Below are 21,075 nucleotides of genomic sequence, written 5' to 3' on the forward strand. Positions count from 1 at the left end.
CCAAAAATATTCAGTTCTTACAGTTATTGTAGTTCTTGTAATATTCAGTTTTTATTAACTATGGGTTCAATTCAGTTTTAATCTAGCTTTATTTTTATGAATTTAAAAATTATTTATGAAAGTTTCCCAAGTAATACCGAATTTAAGAATTTGTTGTATAATGGTTAGAAAGATGAAATACAATACATAACGTGTTCGAAGTAAGTTGTGAAAAGGTGTCTGTTAAACATACAGCTTATTGATTGATAGAAGATGTTTTGTATTACATTACGACTTTCTGATAACATGTAATTTTTTGATATTTGTTTGGTTTTTCAAGATGTTTTGTTTTACACTCTCTAGATATAGAGCATGTCGCCAGGATGATTTCTCGAACTTTCAATAAACATGTTCATTTTTTGACATTTGTTTAGTTAGAAGATATGCAGTTATGATCGACATGAATTTCAAATACCATGTATGTGTATTTTAATTTATTTAATCAAAATGGAATTCTAAAATATGTATGCATGGATTTTTTTCATCCAATCCTGCAAATTTTTTTTTTTAAATGAAACATTTATCAACAGCTTTTGTTGTATTAAATTTACAGATCATATTATTTTGAGTGAATGTTATTGAAAACTCACTTCCAACTTAACTAAACATAAACAACCTATATGTTTTTTTTCACTTTCATTCAACAAACTTTGTTACTTGGGTTCAATACTTACGGATCCTGTACACCTCCGGTGCAATGCAATCCCAATTTAATTCCATTTAACTTTTATTATGAGTTATGAGAAGTCGAACACTTGTGGAATACGTTACAATGGCGGGTTTTCAAGTATGGCCGGAATTTCGATATGATCAATTCTTTCGCGATGTGGGTCGTTCACCCGAACATCGGAGTACTTCTACAACTCTTCGATGCACACAATCTTCTTACCACAGACAAACAGACGTAGCAGCTTGAACATTTTTCAGAAAAATCCATTGCCCAACTGCTCTATCACCATCTTGCGAGCATGTTACACGAAACAATATTTCGTATGACATCGTTACCAGAAGACGCTGGAGTGAAATATCAAACTCGAAGGGTTTCGATGCTAGCGCCTCTAGTTGTGAAACGCGCAATCGATCAAATTCAAATTGAGCATTGAAGTCATCTTCTTCTTCTTCTTCATTGGCATTACATCCCCCACTGGGACATTGCCGCCTTGCAGCTTAGTGTTCACTAAGCACTTCCACAGTTATTAACTGCGAGGTTTCTAAGCCAAGTTACCATTTTTGCATTCGTATATCATGAGGCTAACACGATGATACTTTTATGCCCAGGGAAGTCGAGACAATTTCCAATCCGAAAATTGCCTAGACCGGCACCGGGAATCGAACCCAGCCACCCTCAGCATGGTCTTGCTTTGTAGCCGCGCGTCTTACCGCACGGCTAAGGAGGGCGTTGAAGTCATAGTCGATGGGAATTTCTGTAGTGTTACGTCTGTTTGTCTGTGTTCTGAATATCGGGAGAAATCCAAAATTAGATCGGCGGAATCCAGTACCGATTACGACTTCACAGAAAAAAATAAAACTATGCAATCAAATGTAATGCGCTTTCTATCTGAAAAGCGGCTTATTTTCTTTAAAATGAGAGTAAAAATCGTCTCCGTAAAATGTTTGTATTTTATGTAAAAGTATTTTGTTTCGAGGCTGTGTGTAAAATTAAAAGTACGCGCTTTCGTCACAGAAGTTCAAGAAATGTTAAATCACCTTACAGCCGGTGCTGTGACGCCGAATGATGGAAAGAGAAAACAACGATATTTTTTGTGTGTAGTCGTTACAGCTGAGCCATCAGACTGCAGGTGGCGACCAGTTGGTCGAGATAAAGTTTTTTAGCCTCGACTAAGTATCCGTCGATTTCTGTTGCTGATTTGTGCTGCTGTGTTACTGGAATTCAGCTGGAACCGAAAAAAGTAAACGGCCATCGACTGGATGTTGGTTAAAAAAACTTTTGCCACCCGATTGTAGGTAAGTCTCAAAAACCGTTCATGAGAAAGTGCTAGTGAATAGCGTGTTCGAGAGCTCCGACAGTTCTGATGTGTTTTTATTTGTTTTTCAGCAAATGTTTCTATCACCCAGTCAATATGAAAAGGTTGATGCTGGAGTTCACAAGCCTCAACGATCAAAAACAGTTCCCCGCTCCAGTGCTCCAGAGAGCAAAATTAAAGATTGATGTACCGGGGCTGGGGCACCAGGCTTATAATATTTATGGTACTCAATATTCATGCAAGATTTTTCTTTCTTTTTTTAGGAAATTCATGGCGTAATGTCCTTAGAAGACTATGTTGCACACTCTTGTCAGAGGCTTTGTTCACGGGCTGACGTACAAAAGTGGCCACCGTGTTTCGGGAGATGCAGCAGCTTACACCGTCTAAATGAAGAAAAAAGCTTGAAATAAAAAGTGAAAGCCATTCCTTGTGATTTGTTTATTTTAATTTCAATTGGAAAGATGATTGGAGCACGGCCGGGGTATGGGGTTCTTCTAATAAGAAAATGAAAACTTTGATTCTGAATGAAAATATTTCACTATATTTTTTATACTGTAAACTTTTTCATTTGACAGTTCTACAATTTAGTTTTGAATGTTCAAACTTTTAATTTTAGAGCGTTGTGGAACTTTTAAGCCATGATTATTACAAAAGTTGGTGTACTTTTATTTTGAACATGTGGAACTCTCTACGAAAAAGAACCAACGCAACTTTTTAACTTTACCAACGGTTTTTTTAATTTCAATAACGAATTTTTTTTCTGTGTTATCGTGTGCATTCTGCTGGCAATTTCTAAATCGTTTCTCCTTCACATAATTAGGAACTCAAAATGCAAGTCAGCAGCTACTTGGTAATATAATCGATATTTAATATGTAATATTTAATATTTAACATTTATTATTTAATATTTAATTTTTAATATTTAATATTTAATATTTAATATTTAATATTTAAAATTTACTATTTAATATTTAATATTTAATATTTATTATTTAATATTTAATATTTAATATTTATTATTTAATATTTATTATTTAATATTTAATATTTAATATTTAATATTTAATATTTAATATTTAATATTTAATATTTAATATTTAATATTTAATATTTAATATTTAATATTTAATATTTAATATTTAATATTTAATATTTAATATTTATTATGTATTTAATATTTAATATTTAATATTTAATTATTATTTTTTTCAGTATTTTACATTAAATATTTATAAATTATTAAAAAAATATATTAAATATAAAATATTACATATTGAATATTAAATATTAAATGCGACAGTCCATCATGAAGTATACCTTGTCAATTTTCAGTCCATCGTTCTACACGGCTGATTGGAGAATCCGATAGAAAACGAAAAGGAAATCAAAAATGACATTGCCGTATAATCCAATTGGACACGCGAAATGACCAACCACTTGAATGCAAGAAAACATGCGCAGGGCCTTCGGACTTCAGTCGAGCAGCAAATTCGATCAGTTGTATCATGTTATTCGCAATAACATGTTTTTCAAAGGTGTTATGCCTTGTTCAGATTACAGCTGAATAACATGTTATTAGAAGGTGTTACTTCTGAATAACAAAACCGTTCGCACTAGCATTTTAGGTAATACTATTTGACAGCTGACAGCATGTGTCAAGCGCCAAATTTTTTCGAGCAGTTTGTTGTTTGTTTACAAATATGCAGCGAGATTCTTCAAATTAGAATTCAATTATTATTAAACAATTATTCTGTTTGCAATAAAATAACCGTGATGAGATTTATTATTGATTTGCTTTTTTTTTGTAATTGCAAGAAGGGGACCAAACATAGAAGGCTTGAGTTCAGTATGGGATGAAACTGATAATGATTAGTGTGCGATAAAGCCACAAAGCCAGAAGTATTTGTGTGCTTCGTTTAAATTTTATTTTGCTCATTTTTCCATCGGAAATTGGCTAGGAACTTTTGGTTACAAGTAGGTAATTTCATTAGCTTGTTTACTGATGTTGCTTTCTATATAAAATGGTGTGTATTGTTAGTCTTAGGTTTCGTCATCGGTGAACGGGATGTGAAGTCGAGGATTCCATAAATATTACATAGGCAGAAAGCATCAATGGAGCCTGGGAGGTCAAGATTGTTCAGAAATAATGTTTAGCAGCTGAAAGACGAGCCAACGTGAATTCAAGTTAAACAAAATTGTATTACCAAAACAGTGTGACAATGGAATTCACGAAGCAACCACAGCGCGAGAAAACAGGATTCCTGGTAGAATGATTCGACCGAAATAAAGATATTCAAACGCATTTTACTTCTTCTTCTTCTTCTTCTATGGGTCTACATTCCAAGTGGAACCTGGCCCGCTTTTCAACTTGGTATCCTTCACCATTTTCTCAGTTATAATTTGAAAGCTTTTCTATGCCCGCCATTGCATAAGTGTGTCTCCTATTTGGCAAGTACATGATGCCCAAGCAATCGAGATTGTTTCCCACCCGAAAACATACTAGACTGAACCGAAAATCGAACTTGTTAACTCTTGATTCGCAGTCCTACGCATTCAGTTAAAGGCAGAGAGCTTAAGAGCTAAATATATTCAAGTTAATATGAATTAGACGGTTTAAATAAAATGTAAGTAATCTGAAAATCTATTCTTGTTTTTATTAACTATGGGTTCAATTCAGTTTTAATCTAGCTTTTTTCTATTTAAAAATTATTTATGAAAGTTTCCCAAGTAATACTGAATTTAAGAATTTGTTGTATAATGGTTAGAAAGATGAAATACAAAACATAACGTGTTCGAAGTAAGTTGTGAAAAGGTGTCTGTTAAACATACAGCTTATTGATTGATAGAAAATGTTTGTTTTGTATTACATTACGACTTTCTGATAACATGTAATTTTTTGATATTTGTTTGGTTTTTCAAGATGTTTTGTTTTACACTCTCTAGATATAGAACATGTCGCCAGGATGATTTCTCGAACTTTCAATAAACATGTTCATTTTTTGACATTTGTTTAGTTAGAAGATATGCAGTTATGATCGACATGAATTTCAAATACCATGTATGTGTATTTTAATTTATTTTATCAAAATGGAATTCTAAAATATGTATGCATGGATTTTTTTCATCCAATCCTGCAAATATTTTTTTTGAAATGAAACATTTATCAACAGCTTTTGTTGTATTAAATTTACAGATCATATTATTTTGAGTGAATGTTATTGAAAACTCACTTCCAACTTAACTAAACATAAACAACCTATATGTTTTGCCTTTCTCGTATACTAAGTATACGAAAAGGCTATATGTTCACTCCAAAAACAAACTTTTTATAGAAGGCTCGGAGACCCATAGTGTTATATACCAATCGACTCAGCTCGACGAATTGAGGTGATGTCTGTGTGTGTGTGTGTGTGTGTGTGTGTGTGTGTGTGTGTGTGTGTGTGTGTGTGTGTGTGTGTGTGTGTGTGTGTGTTTGTGTGTGCACCAAAAGAGCAAAAAGTCTCGCTCACTTTTTTTGTACTTCCCCTTGACCGATTTCTTCGCAACAGGTTGCATTTGACGCAGTATTCTGCCCCATTGTTTCCTATTGAAAATTGGCTGGATCTGACTATGGGCTTGGGAGTTATGGCCAAAATACTTTTTCTCATAAAAAAGCGCGTAAAAAAGTCTCGCTCACTTTTTTTGTACTTACCCTTGACCGATTTCTTCGCAACAGGATGCATTTGACGCAGTATTCTGCCCCATTGTTTCCTATTGAAAATTGGTCGGATCGGACTATGGGCTTGGGAGTTATGGCCAAAATACTTTTTCTCATAAAAAAGCACGTAAAAAAGTCTCGCTCACTTTTTTTGTACTTACCCTTGACCGATTTCTTCGCAACAGGATGCATTTGACGCAGTATACTGCCCCGTTGTTTCCTATTGAAAATTGGCCGGATCGGACAATGTGCTTGGAAGTTATGGCCAAAATACTTTTTTCTCATAAAAAAGCGCGTAAAAAAGTCTCGCTCACTTTTTTTGTACTTACCCTTGACCGATTTCTTCGCAACAGGATGCATTTGACGCAGTATACTGCCCCATTGTTTCCTACTGAAAATTGGCCGGATCGGACTATGGGCTTGGAAGTTATGGCCAAAATATCTTTTCTCATAAAAAAGCGCGTAAAAAGCCTAGCTCATTTTTAATGCACTTACCCTAAACGGATTCCCTCACAATAGGCTGCATTCGACGCAGTATCCTGCCCCATTGTTTCCTATTGAAAATTGGACGGATCGGACAATGGGCTTGGTAGTTATGGCCAAAATATTGGTTCCCATAAAAAAGCGCGTAAAAAATCTAGCTCACTTTTAATGCACTTACCCTAAACCGATTTCCTCGCAACAGGTTGCATTCGACGCAGAATCTTGTCTCATTATTTCCTATTGAAAATTGGCCGGATCGGACGATGGACTCAGAAATAATGCCCAAAATCTCGACGAAAACACTATTTTTCTACCGCACGAGAAAGGCATCATCACCGCTAGGTGGATTAATCTGGGTTTTTTTTTCACTTTCATTCAACAAACTTTGTTACTTGGGTTCAATACTTACTTACGGATCCTGTACACCTCCGGTTCAATGCAATCCCAATTTAATTCCATTTAACTTTTATTATGAGTTATGAGAAGTCGAACACTTGTGGAATACGTTACAATGGCGGGTTTTCAAGTATGGCCGGAATTTCGATATGATCAATTCTTTCGCGATGTGGATCGTTCACCCGAACACCGGAGTACTTCTACAACTCTTCGATGCACACGATCTTCTGTACACAGACAGAATATCGGGAGAAATCCAAAGTTAGAATCCAGTACCGATTACGACTTATCGTGTGCATTCTGCAGGCAATTTTTAAATCGTTTCTCCTTCACATAATTAGGAACTCAAAATGCAAGTCAGCAGCTACTTGGTAATATAATCGATATTTAATATTTAATATTTAATATTCAATATTTAATATTCAATATTCAATATTCAATATTTAATATTCAATATTTAATATTTAATATATTAATATTTAATATTTAATATTTAATATTTAATATTTAATATTTAATATTTAATATTTAATATTTAATATTTAATATTTAATATTTAATATTTAATATTTAATATTTATTATTTATTATTTAATATTTAATATTTAATATTTAATATTTAATATTTAATATTTGATATTTATTATTTCATATTTTATATTTCATATTTCATATTTAATATTTAAATATTTTATATTTTATATTTTATATTTTTTTCAGTATTTTACATTAAATATTTATAAATTATTAAAAAAATATATTAGATATTAAATATTAAATGCGACAGTTCATCATGAAGTATACCTTGTCAATTTTCAGTCCATCGTTCTACACGGCTGATTGGAGAATCCGATAGAAAACGAAAATGAAATCAAAAATGACATTGCCGTATAATCCAATTGGACACGCGAAATGACTAACCACTTGAATGCAAGAAAACATGCGCAGGGCCTTCGGACTTCAGCCGAGCAGCAAATTCGATCAGTTGTATCATGTTATTCGCAATAACATGTTTTTCAAAGGTGTTATTCGGCTGTCAGAAATGTATGGGAATATTACCTTCGAAAAACATGTTATTGGCCGAATAACACCAAAGCGCGAATAACATGTTATTAGACCGTAGTGTGGATATAGTATAACATGTTTTTCAAAGGTGTTATTCGGCTGTCAGAAATATATGGGAATACTACCTTCGAATAACATGTTATTGGCCGAATAACACCAAAGCGCGAATAACATGTTATTCGGCCGTAGTGCGGATATAGCATTACATCGTACTGTGAACAGTATGCAGAACGATCGCGCGATTATTTCGTTCTGCTTTCTGTTAGGTAATCATGATTTCGTTTGGCACGCCAGTATGATAGAAAGGGTCCGTGAGTTGAACATTTTTAATGCGTGTTAATATATCCCATCCCATAGATCGCATCACTTACCGAAGTGAATTCAGATTAAATATCTTTTGTAACTAACACAACACCTTTTCCTAAGACAGTCGTGCAGTTTCAGTGGTATACTCGGTATTTAGTAGCAACGAGAATCGATCTAACAGTCCTTCCCTCCTATATAACCATAAAGATGAGCAGTAAGAAACCTGTAGCCAGGGTTTCTTATCCCATTCCCGGCATAACATTTCTCGCAGGAAACAACTTTACTTGAACGCCTCAGGCCATGTTATATTCTAATGCGATTATCATCTGTTTGAAAATAAGTGATCCTTGTTCACCATCGTTTGAAACCGCTGTTATCAAGGTACAGGGTTGAAATATGTCAAAGTCAATGCAGTGAAATACATGGATCTCAGCATATTATCTGGTCAATCTAATCGCCACCGTCGTGAGTGCGACTGTAGGGCAGCCAAAAAATCATTCCAGCACTAATGATTCAATAATTGCATTCGACCACTATATCGTTGCAGTATGTCTGTGCTCAACACTCTCCAATGATTTACAACACGCGCGGAGTCGTCCGCCGCGACTAAACATTAGGCGGCTACAAGACGGTAGACTAGCCCAAGCCCAAGACTATGTGCAGCAGCTGGAAGTGCCACTCCCAACAGAAGAGGAGCTAGGCAGCGCCTTTTGAAGATGGCTGGAGAGATATTCGTTCCACCATTGGTAGCACCGCAACCGCTGCACTAGGCACGGTGGATCCGGATCAGAGAAACGACTGGTATAACGGCGAGTGTGAGTAATTTGAGGAGAAGAATGCAGTATGGGCGAGATTGCTGCAACACCGCACGAGGTGAACGAGGCACGATATAAACGGGCACGGAACAGACAAAACTCGATTTTTCGGAGGAAAAAAACGCCAGCAGGAAGATCGAGACCGTGAAGAGACGGAGCAACTGTACCGCGCTAATAACGCACGAAAGTTCTATGAGAAGTTGAACCGCTCACGTAAGGGCCACTTGCCATAGCCCGGACAAGGACAGGTAAGGACATATCGGGCTGTGGAACGAACGAGGTGATCCAAAGGTGGCGGCAGCACTACGGTATGGCGACGGTATGGTGATGGACCTGGGAGAACACGCGCAGGATATAATTTTACCGGCTCCTGATCTCCAGGAAATGCAGGAGATTGGCCGGCTGAAGAACAACAAAGCCGCTGGGGTTGACCATTTGACCAACTACCAGGAGAGCTATTGAAACGGGTATACCCCGTTAGGCATAAGTACGTTTGACATTATGAACATTAGGCATAATGTACGTTAGGCATAATGGACGTTAGGCATAAAATGACCCAAAGAACAGCCCATGACATAAAGAAGGCAGAATTATACCAAACGTCCATTATGCCTAACGTACATTATGCCTATCGTCCATTATGCCTAACGTCCATTATGCCTAACGTACTTATGCCTAACGTCGCGGACCCATTTAAACACGGTGGTGAGGCACTGGCTAGAGCGCTGCACTGGGTCATTACCAAGATTTGGGAGGAGGAAGTTTTGCCGCAAGAGTAGATGGAAGGTGTCGTGTGTCCCATTTACAAAAATGGCGATAAGCTGGATTGTAGCAACTACCGCGAGATCACATTGCTGAACGCCGCCTACAAGGTATTCTCCCAAATTTTATGCCGTCGACTAGCACCAATTGCAAGGGAATTCGCACGAACACGGATTTCCGGAAAAAATATTTTAAGCTCTTTTCGGAAAAATATTTTAAGCTTTCCGGATAAACTGACACGGTGGATCAAAGCGACGATGGATCGGATGATGTGCGTAGTTCGAGTTTTAAGGACATTCTCGAGTCCCTTCGAAACGCGCAGAGGGCTACAGCAAGGTGATGGTCTTTCGTGTCTGCTATTCAACATCGCTTTGGAAGGGGTAATACGAAGAGCAGGGATTAACACGAGTGGTACAATTTTCAATAAGTCCGTCCAGCTATTTGGCTTCGCCGACGACATAGATATTATGGCACGTAACTTTGAGAAGATGGAGGAAGCCTACATCAGACTGAAGAGGGAAGCTAAGCGGATCGGACTAGTCATCAACACGTCGAAGACGAAGTAGGTACATGATAGGAAGAGGTTCAAGAGAGGTCAATGTAAGCCACCCACCACGAGTTGCTATCGGTGGAGGTGGAGACGAAATCGATGTGGTTGAAGAATTCGTGTCCTTGGGTGACCGCCGATAACGATACCAGCAGGGGAGTTTTCGAAAGGAAAGTGCTGCATACCTTCTATGGTGGTGGAGATAGCCAGTTCGATTCTCGGTCCGGTCTAGGATGCTTTCGGGTTGAAAACTTTCTCGACACCCTGGGCATAGTGTATCCATTGTACTTCCCACACAAGATACAGACTCATGCAATGGTGGGCATAGGAAAGCTTTGAATTAATAACTGAGGAAATGCTTATAGAATACTTGAAAAGCAGTCCAAATTCCAGTTTGAATGTAGAGTCATTGTAGTAGAAGAAGATATGTTTTACAAAAACTTTAACGTATCTTGAGTTGATTGATATATTATTGTCAAAGATCGGCTGACAAACACCTAAGATATGGTTCCGTGAAATATTACAAGGTGTCGACTACCGGGAAAAACTTGGGATACCTGGAATTATTAGGGAATTATTGTCAACCTGTAAAAATCAGGGAATTATCAGAGAATTTTTGCAACAATCAAGGAAATCAGCAAGAAACAAAATGAACATGTTGTGTTCACATCATTTATTCAAAGGTTATGTTAAGTCGTAAATACACGTTTAAATGCAAGAATAAATCATGCATATGCCAAAGGCCGGTAGTGAGGCACAAACAAGCTGTCCATCAAGTCGCCTTACAACTGAAGAAAGAAATAATTTGTTTCTTGTGGGCTTGGACACTGGCGAAGTTTAACTGGGGCACTTTATCCATCAAATTGAATATCGAAAACGGGTTTTCACCAATTTAAAAAATGTTGGTATAATTTTTTGAAGAAATGTTTGCAAGAATTGAAGAAAGAATTCCTGGAGGTATTTAGAAATATCCTCGGAACTTCTAATTAAATTGCTTCTGGATATCTTTCGGAAATCTTCTGCAAAAATTCGTCAAGAAAAGTTTTCAGAAAACCACCAGGAATTCTTTTGGGAATATCCCTTGTATTTTTTTTTAAGAATTTCTCTTGAAAATTTACCTAGAAACACTTTAGAAATTTACTCTGACGCATTTACCTTCAGGAATTCCATTGGATATTACTTTATGAAATCAGTGGGAAATTACGTCAGTAAATTTTTCAGGTATTCCTTTGGAGAATCCTTCTGAAATTTCTTCAGGAATTTCTTTGGAAACTCATTCAAAATTTATTTTAAAAATCCCTTCGGAAAGTCATTTAGAATTTCCTGAAATAATTTTCGATGGAATTCCTAAATGAAGTTTCAATGTAATTCCTAAAGGAACTTCTGAACCAAACATTAAAAGAATTTCCAAAGAACGCCTAAGGAAGTTTTCAAAAGAATTCCTAAAGGAAATTTCGATGAAATCTTTTAAAGAATTTTGAAGGCATATTTAAAAGAATTTCTGCAAGAGTTTTCGGAGGAATTCTCCAGGAATTTTTTCTGAAACTTCTTTAGGAATATATTCGGAAATTCTTTTTAAAAAATATTAAAAAATTTCTAGAATGTCGAAGAATTTCCTAGAGGAAATTTTCGAAAGAACAGAATTTCCAGAGAATTTCCTAAAAAAATCCCAGGATGAATTTCTGAGATTACTTTTTGATGATTTTTTCAAAATAATACCGGAGGAATTTCTGAAAGAACTCCTAAAGGAAACTCGTAAAGAGTTCCTGGAATTTTGAACAAAATATCCGAAGATATTGCAAGAGAAACATTACAAAGAATTCCCGGAGGCTTTAATTACTTAACCAGACAATAACATTAAATTAAAAGTTCGTAATGTTTAAAACTGTCTAAAGTAAGACAAGCAAGAATTTGAAAAACGAACGAATTATTTCAATTTGGTCCTCTCATCGACCGCCATATTTGCTTGTGCTTAGCACAAAGACGAAGAAGATGACCTAAGTAAACAAATGATTTTACAGTACAAAAGTGGTTACTTTTTTGAAATATTTGTATTCATTTTGCTCTGTTGGATATGTTTATTCGTCATTATTATTGAAAAGTGTGAAATATTATGTATTTTGTATTTATTTAGACTTTCGCTTTGTGCGCGAAATAAGGCATATGAGAGTAATTGAATCATTTGTTTGAGAAACTGCATAAGTCCATTTTACAAAATTTGGAGAAAACAACAAAAAACTGTTTTTGAATAAATTGGCACCAAATCTTTCAATTTCTTCGATACAGATAAATAGTTTTTGGCAGAACTCACCACTGTGGGACACTTCCAGTGCGAACACTGTAGGCAGTACTCCATAATTGCTCTTCAAAGTGCGTGCACATATGTAGTTTCTCAAACAAACGAAAAAAAAATCATACATTCCTGAACAAAAAACAAATTTCCTATTTTTTGCCAGGATACGTATTTTTGAACGAGGATTCAGAATATATAAAAATCTCATTTTGGCCAAAAATGTTACATATGCAGTCTCTCAAACAAACGGTTCAATTAGGGTAACTAGTTTCGTTTATTGTTGTTTCGTAGTTTCATTCGCAACATTCTAACTAAAAAGAGCAATATAATGCACGGAAATCAACAGTTTTATACTGAATAGAACCCGAAACGTTTATTCAATACGCTTTTCATCTAATTTTTAGGCGGATAACCACCGACATCAACTAATGTTGACTTGAAAAATCTTATAGATTAGTGCCTGCAATAGCTTTCAAATCCGATGTGTAAAAAGATGCTAAATTTAAGCCCAGGATAAAACTACAGCAGCTTTTTCGATAATGTATATGACATTGAAGATGTCTCGAAAGTGAAAACTTTTTTTTAAAACACCATCTAAACATTGCTCATTCAATGTTTTTCTTTTGCTAAAATACGGTTTATATAATAAGTAAAAGGCATGTGGGTGGACATTATATATCTAGCGAAAGGTTTTACTTCCTGCTCCTTAGCACAGCTGTGAAAACTTTGTCAGATCTTAAGTGCGCGACATTAGGGTACCTCACGGTAGAACATAAGACGTGTATGCAACGTATTTGTTTATATAGGGGAAATGACGGCTTTGGCAGGTTTTGTTCTATTATTGGCAGGGGGTTTTCTATAACCAATTATGCTCAAATTTGGCCTAAACATTCCTAAACAAGAATATTGTGGCCAATAATAGAACAAAACCTGCCAAAGCCGTCATTCCCCCTACCTGGAAATTTAACGAAAACCCTGGAAAAAAAAACTGAAAAAATAAGGGAATTTTCATTTTGAAAATGAGTCTACACCCTGTTATACTTTTTCCAAATATAACTACTTGTCATAAGACGAGTTTAGTTCTATTCCAACTGTTAGCTCGAACATTGCTGGATTCTTGTTCACAGTGTTGCTCCATGACGCCCAGCTTCTCCAGTAAGCTGAATCTCCGAGGGACTCCAGAGCACCTGTCTGTCCAGGGTGTATCGGTCGTTGTAGCAAAATAGCTAGTAAAGGCAACCATGTCCCCTCGTTTATCGGAGATATCGTCTTACTGTCACGAGATCAGTTTTCAAGTTCTGCCGCAGATGGCGACAACATTGCCTGCACATAGAGTAAACATCGACCAGTGCAGTGGAAGCTGCCATCCGACATCCCCTTCGCAGTTCCCTAGCTCAATGATCTAATCATCGGTGCGGAGCACTAATTCAATCTACGCACTGTGGGCCGCGCAATGAGTAGAAATGGAGTTCACGGAGTATCCAATTAACAGGTGTTGGCACGCTTTCGTACTGTTTCGAACCATGTACAAGTCCCCCCTAATACATAGCCCAGTAGTATCGTCTAGTATTCAGTCAAACATGTGAATTGTCTAAATGATGTCCGTCCAGTTCAAACTTCCACATAAGTCCGTCTATAATCCATGGAACGTTTATGTCAGCAATTTTCAGTTTGTCCAAGCTACAATTACTGTTGCAAATCCATTCTTTTATTGTAGTAGAAGGCAGACTAGTAGTTTGTCCATCGAATGAGTTTAGCCATTATTCTTTCCATGACGCACGATGAAGAGTGCTCGCGGAAGCCAGGAGGCATCCGTTTCAGACAAGTTGCGAAATGAAATTCGGGTTAAATAGTGAAAACATCACCTTCTCATGTGATACGGAACTTCTACCAGACGTGGAATCTTAGGGGCTTTAGACACTGAAATTGTATCTGTTGAAGAAGTTCGAGTTATTTTTTATTTTTATTTTTCTAATTAGGTACTTCCTAATTAGGGGCCTCCTTAGCCTAGCGGTAAGATGCGTGGCTATAAAGCAAGACCATGCTGAAGGTGGCTGGGTTCAATTCCCGGTGCCGGTCTAGGCAAATTTTCGGTTTGGAAATTGTCTCGACTTCCCTGGGCATGAAAGTATCATCGTGTTAGCCTCATGATATACGAATGCAAAAATGGTAACCTGTTTAAGAAACCTAGTAGTTAACAACTGTGCGTAGTTAGTTAATAAGCTGCGAGTAGTTAATAAGCAGCGAGGCGGCAATGTCCCAGTGGGGGACGTAATGTCAAAGAAGAAGAACCGGTACCGGGAATCGAACCCAGCCACCCTCAGCATGGTCTTGCTTTGTGGCCGCGCATCTTACCGCACGGCTAAGGAGGGCCCCACGCTGGATAAATACTACGAGTGCTAAAAAAATCGAGTTTTGCAACGAGTTCCACACGCTTTTTTTTGCAATGACAAAAAATGGACTTCAAAATGACAAATCTGTACCAAAATTATACTTGTACTTGTCTAATTCCTTCCAGAATTTACACAACATGATCATTCTTGCCAATAAATTATGTTGCTGCAGATATTCCATGTTGCCGTGCCACATTGCATAGTTCGATAAACCGTGAAGCGATAGATACTTGCTTTTGGAAATTTTTGATGTCATGTCCATCAAACTATTTCATTTATTACGCGACGCAGAGAATATACTATTTGAACACTTACCCAAGCTAATTTAGCAAAATGTAGTCATGTAACTACTGTTCTGATGTTGGTTTTTCATTATAGCACCCAAATGAGTGTTATAATGAATATTATGCAACCCATTTGAGTTGCATAATGTTCATTAAAGCACCCATTTCGTCGGTATGGAAAAGTAGGCCTTTTGAGGCCATTAGACAGAATGGCCATTAGGCCGAATGAGAACTGGGGAGTGAGAAGGGACTAGTGCGAAGTATAACGGAAGAAGAAAAAGAGAAAAAAATGAAAAAGTAAGAAGGAAGAAGAAAAAAGGAGAAATAAATAAAAAGGAAGAAGGAATAAGGCAGAAGGAAGAATGAAGAAGGAAGAAGGAAAAAGGAAGAAGAAAGAAGAAAAGAAGGAAGAAGTAAAGAAAGAAGAAGGAAGAAGTAAAGAAAGAAGAAGGAATAAGGAAGAAGGAAGAAGAAATAAGGAAAAGAAGGAAGAAAGAAGAAGGTGAAAGGAAGAAGGAAGAAGGGAGAAGAAAGAAGGAAAAAGGAAAAAGGAAGAAGGAAGACGGAAAATCAAAGAAAGAAGAAGAAAGATAGTAGAAGGAAGAAGGAAGAAAGAAGTAAAGAAAAAAGAAAGAAGAAGAAAGAAAACAGAAGAAGGAAGACGGGAGAAAGATGAAGGAAGAAGGGAGAAAGAAGAAGGGAGAAAAAAAAAGGAAGAAGGGAGAAAGAAGAAGGAAGAAGAAAGTGGGAAAAAGGAAGAAGGAAGAAGGAAGAAAGAAGATGGAAGAAGAAAAAACAGCTCATTTTTCACTTTTCCTTTTTGCTAATTCGGCCTAATGGCCATTCGGCCTAATGACCTTTCGGCCTAATGACCTTTCGGCCTAATGACCATTCGGCCTAATGGCCTGACACCAAAGTCCACCCACATGCCTTTCACTTATTTAAAAAAAAAAGTTGTTCTTATGTATGGTGACAATTGGTACACCCACCCTATTGCTGGGCACATGGCTGTGCGAGTTTTTGCCGAGCTTCAGAAATAAAAACTGAGTGTGTAGTGTATCCATTGCACTTGTCAGAATAGGTACATACACAATACATATGCATGGCGGGCATAGAAAGCTTTCAATTATTAACTGTGGTAATGGTAGTAGAACACTAAGTTGAAATGTAGAGCCATAGAAGAGGAAGACAATAACATGTAGGTATAATACTAAGATGAAGGCTCAAAAGGACAAACACTTACACTGTGAATAATTTTGAAACACAAAAACTGCAATAAAATAAGTAAACTTCAGGCGACTCGGTTCTGGTTAGTTGTATGCTGAGTATCAGGGGTTTGTGAAAATAAGGTTCCCAGAAGCCGAATGTTAATGTTAGGTACCGGGCTGAACAGTTGAAGATTTACAAGGAGGCATGAGCAGAAAAACGAACCTACCGCTGAGCGGAAAAAAATAGTATGACACACAAGTGATTTCTGTGGTGCAAAAGTATGAAACAAAATAAAACATGGTAGAAAATGCACTAATTTTACAGTTTCTCTTATCTCTAATAGAAAAAATATACACCAATTCCATTGTTTTGTCTTGCTAGCTAAATCTAGCTAACAGGTAGGCAGTAGAAGAGAATCTCAGAAATAAAAAACAAGCCCCCTAGCCCTTATCTACGCCAAAGAATACAGATAACAAAATTGCTTACCGTCGCTGGAGAGACCCGCGTCGCGTGGCTTAGACTGGGCGTTGGATCTATGTCCGGAGTAGGCGTCGTCGAGTTTGAGTGGTGTGACACCTGATGCGACTGTAGGTACGAGGCAACGTCCTGTATTTCGCCCAACACCGGTGACATTTTAATGCAATGAGTAGGTTGTTAGTCGGCGGAGTTAGAGAGAAGCGAGAAATGGAAATGTGTGTTAGTTGATTGAAAAGCATTAGTTAGTAAGCATTAAGATCGTCAGTTGCACTGTTTCTATATATCTGTTTTGGGTGAAGAAAATGGGTGCAAAACTTGTAGGACTAAGTTTAATATTGGTAACCTTAATTTAGATTTGGAGCATCCTTCTCAACAATGGTAGGTAATTTGGCATAAAGTCATTTGGCAGCGACCGTTTGGCATAATCATGTGTTTTAAAACGAATGCAAAATAAAGCATTCATTATCACATTTTGAATTCGAATCAATCAAAGTAAAGTTAGTAACATAAAAAAAATCGAATCTTAATTTTTACCTGCTGTGTATACGCACAACGAGTTTTCTAGCATTGTAAATACCGCCATCTGGGGTGACAATCGGTCTAGGAGTAAGAAGCACCGGAAGCCTGGAGGTCGTAGAGTAAAATCGTTCAAAAAAGGTCTCTTATATTTTAGTTTTCTTGCCCTCAGATACATTCAATCCATTCTACATACAAGCATTCTAAGTAGTTGAAACAGTGACCCATTCTCACCCTCATTTGACCCATTGTCACCCCCGACGACGGTAATGTTCATTCGGCCCAATGCCCGAAAAATAGGCAAATTGATTGAAATGTAATGTTATTTAAAAAAATATGTTTCAAAGATATTTGTAGGGGAAAGTGGGGCAAGAACGCCATGTGGAACAAGACACCCGAGCAAAGTCTGAAATTATAATGAGAGCATATAGAAAATACATTTTTATTTCGACATCAAATTGAAATCATAATTCGTTTTCAGATTTTTCTGCTATACATTTTGTTATTTTAACCGTTAAAGCTTGAGCTTGAGCTTGAGCTTGATTGACTGCTCGTAGTTGCTACTCCATTATGACCAGATCAGCTGTTTTTGCACAGGGAACCAACAGATGTTTGCTTGGGACTAGCACACATCTTCAATGTACAAGTACTGGTGATCTCATTTGTTAGGTCATACTGGCGCCTGCCACGTCAGAATTCAAGTCAATGTAGGGAAGGGGGAGGAAATGTTGATGCAATCACTCGCCCACTGCAAGCCACTCTGCACTTGCCACGAGTTCATGCGGAATTTGTTGGAGTTTCGGGGTTAGGTTGGAGAGGCAGAGATCCGTCTTTGTTACTGATGTAGGTTGGATGTAGGAAACGAGCTCTATAGTTCATTTCCAATTCTAGCAGATTACTGTTAGAATACTCAAGTTGAAGGTATAGGAATAGTAATGGAAACGGTATGGAAGTCCATTTCCAGTTCTAGCGATTGCTAGAACATGAGAAATAAAGAGAAAGATACAAAGTAGGAGAATGGAACGGACCTGGGATTGAACCCACGACCTCCTGCGTATGAGGCAGAAGCAGTAGCCATATGACTACCAAGCTCGCTTATTTTGTTATTTTAACCGTTAAAGCGACGAAAAAGATAACAAATTAAGTAATCATATTCGGCGATTTCACAACATCAAAACAAGTTATCAATTTAGGGTGGCCATAGGGAAAAGGGTAGCCATCTTGCCACACTTTCCTCTACAGCATTATTTTGATTTTAGTATGGCGCAGTTTTTGCACTTTGGTGCTCTAGATCATTTTGCCAAAAAAATCATTTTGGTACTACCCAGGATTTTATATTTTTTTTTTTCGAGAGTTTACCAGTTGTAGTCTTAATAGACTGTTATCAAGGCCGGCCTCTCCATGCGATACACAATACTAGCACACGACTCAAGCTATGTTGCTCACTAGGTCACTGCGGCCGGGGGTTGTATTGTGATCATACCGATGTATTTCCCTCCCCATAGTCAGTCAGTCAGTTATAAACCGAACAAATAATGGAAGCTCAGCACGTACATAGATATTTTCCAAGTAGTTAACATATAAAGTTGAATTCGTGTTTTCTTGTAGCCGACATTCAATACCTAATAGCAGTCGATGTTGACAAAAAAACTTCTACTCAGTGAATCCTTTTAATGTCAATTTCCTATTAATGTCGATAAAGTTGATTACATTTTCTCTATATATACCTATCTAGCTAGATTTAAGCGTAGCTACGACTCATCATTATCAGGGAACACATCAGAAACGTATTGCAAAGAAAAGGAGGAGATCTCACTTCATTATTACTGAGGAAAGAGGCCCACCTCACTGCATTACTATTCCAAGCTCCAAGACACGTTCCAAGCTCCGTTGGTTCACATGCACATCCGTAAATCAGTGCGTCAATGCCAAAATGTGACGCGGCATTGAACAAAAATAGTCAACATGTGATACCATCACGACAGGATATGTCTTTGGTTGCCATAATGGCGAAAGCCCACCCATCGCGGCAAGATCACATATCCGAGGGGAGGGACTACCCAGGATTTTATAAATTGATGGTTTATGATTTGGTTAAAAAAAAACTTGAAATATTTCAATTTATTTTCACAATAAAAGCGAAAATAAATAGAAGAGAAAAAATTAAAATCATAATTTGCTGGATTATTTTTGATTTACACCCAGGTTTTTTCACGCGGTTGGAATTCATTAATTCTTCGGTCAACCTGAACTTTCACAGCTTTTGAAATACCCCCTGAATTTTCTTTGATTTTTTGTGAATTATTTCGTGGGGTGTATAAAATATTTATGAACAGATTTTCAACGACACATTTCCAATTATACATGATGTGGTTTTAGTAGTTAGGAATTACAAAATTGATGAAATCCTTATTTCTGGTCTCAAAATCAAGTAGGGGAACTGTTCTGTTTTTCATCTCACTGAACATATATTCATCTCATCGCAAAACAAAGAAATACAGCACCAACCTCGCCGCTTCTTTTTGCTATCACGCGTTCACTGGTGAAAAAAAATCACAAAAATAAGAAACAAACCTAATTCCTTTTCCATGCTTTGTTTTTGATGGGATGGATATAGGAGCAATGGAATGAAGTGCAGAACCGTTCCCCTATGTAACATTTATGCTCAACTCTCATCACACATAACTTACTTCGAATAGTTTTAATAATTGCCAATTGATCATTATGCCAAACGACTTCATATCCACCAGGGTACAATTGAATCCATAGTAGCTCACCAGACCACCCAAAATTAAAGCAAATTCAAAATTTTCATGTTTGATCAGAAAATGTAAATCAAGCTGAAATTAATCGAGCAAAAAACGCAGTAGATATTATTGAAATGACAACAAAATAAAAGAGGATTCCCTGTTTGGAAAACCAATAATGAACTGAACTGAATATAAGTTAATTAAATGTAGACTCTCGGGGAGGGATCCACTTTTTTGGTCCCATCCGGAAAGCCGATAACAACGAACCGAAGTGGGAATGAGACCGGAAAAATCGAGGAACTGAAAAACGCATCCGCATTTTATGGCGACGTAAAATTAATTGGTAGGTACAAACAATGGAAAATACAAGATAAAAAAGAAACCCCGGAACCTGCCAATTCATAAAAAAAGCAAAAGCCCATCACCAATCATTGGCACTAACCGAGAAATCGATAGCTTTCATCCGCCCGAATGAGCACAATAATTTGCGCACTCGGTGGCCAACCGACATCATAACGGACTGGTGGGCATTCTGGGTGCGGTTTCGGAAGCCCTAGGAGTGGCTTTTGTGGCCAACCGCAAAACAAACCTCCCTCCCCGCCGCGAACGTCACTTACCGTCATGGCTTGCGGTGAATCGCGCTGGTGGGCTCCGTTTGTGGCCGCAGAGCCGAGCAGTGTGGCTTCATCCACCGGAACAATGTACTGATTGGTGTTTCCGTTTCCTCCCCCGCCATTGCCACCGCCACCGCCGTTCCCACCGCCTCCCGAAGAACCACTTCCATTCGATCCACCGCCGCCGGTTCCATTCGAGGAGTGCGAACTGCCAGATGAGGCACTGTAATTACCGGTTCCGGTGCCGCCGGTAGCGGCGCTGGTGTTTCCGTTGCCTGTGTTTGCACCATTGCCGCCGGTACTGTAATACTGCTGACCGCCGGAGGAACTGTAGTCACCGACTGCATATATTGGATAGGGCCTGGAAGAGTACAAATTTTAGAAACAATTAGTAATTGGAAGGAAACAATGTGACCTTAATATTACATATGATTGCATAAAAGA

At 37.4% G+C, this 21,075-nt stretch overlaps 1 protein-coding gene across 14 annotated transcripts in view; it reads right to left on the reverse strand.

The window, feature by feature from the left end:
* Positions 1–21,075, reverse strand: part of LOC134220467 (DNA-binding protein RFX2) — a 201,083-nt gene that overhangs the window by 11,180 nt on the left and 168,828 nt on the right. For 12 of the 14 annotated variants that reach the window (XM_062699529.1, XM_062699611.1, XM_062699585.1 and 9 more), the window contains 2 exons: positions 20,635–20,992; positions 16,761–16,880 (listed from right to left, as the gene is read on the reverse strand). In XM_062699529.1, the coding sequence (XP_062555513.1) occupies positions 16,761–16,880; positions 20,635–20,992 (478 nt within the window). The remainder of the gene's footprint in view (positions 1–16,760; positions 16,881–20,634; positions 20,993–21,075) is intronic. The other 2 variants (XM_062699604.1, XM_062699575.1) reach the window with 1 other exon arrangement.

Source organism: Armigeres subalbatus, chromosome 1 (genome assembly GCF_024139115.2).
Source record: "Armigeres subalbatus isolate Guangzhou_Male chromosome 1, GZ_Asu_2, whole genome shotgun sequence".
NCBI lineage: Eukaryota > Metazoa > Arthropoda > Insecta > Diptera > Culicidae > Armigeres > Armigeres subalbatus.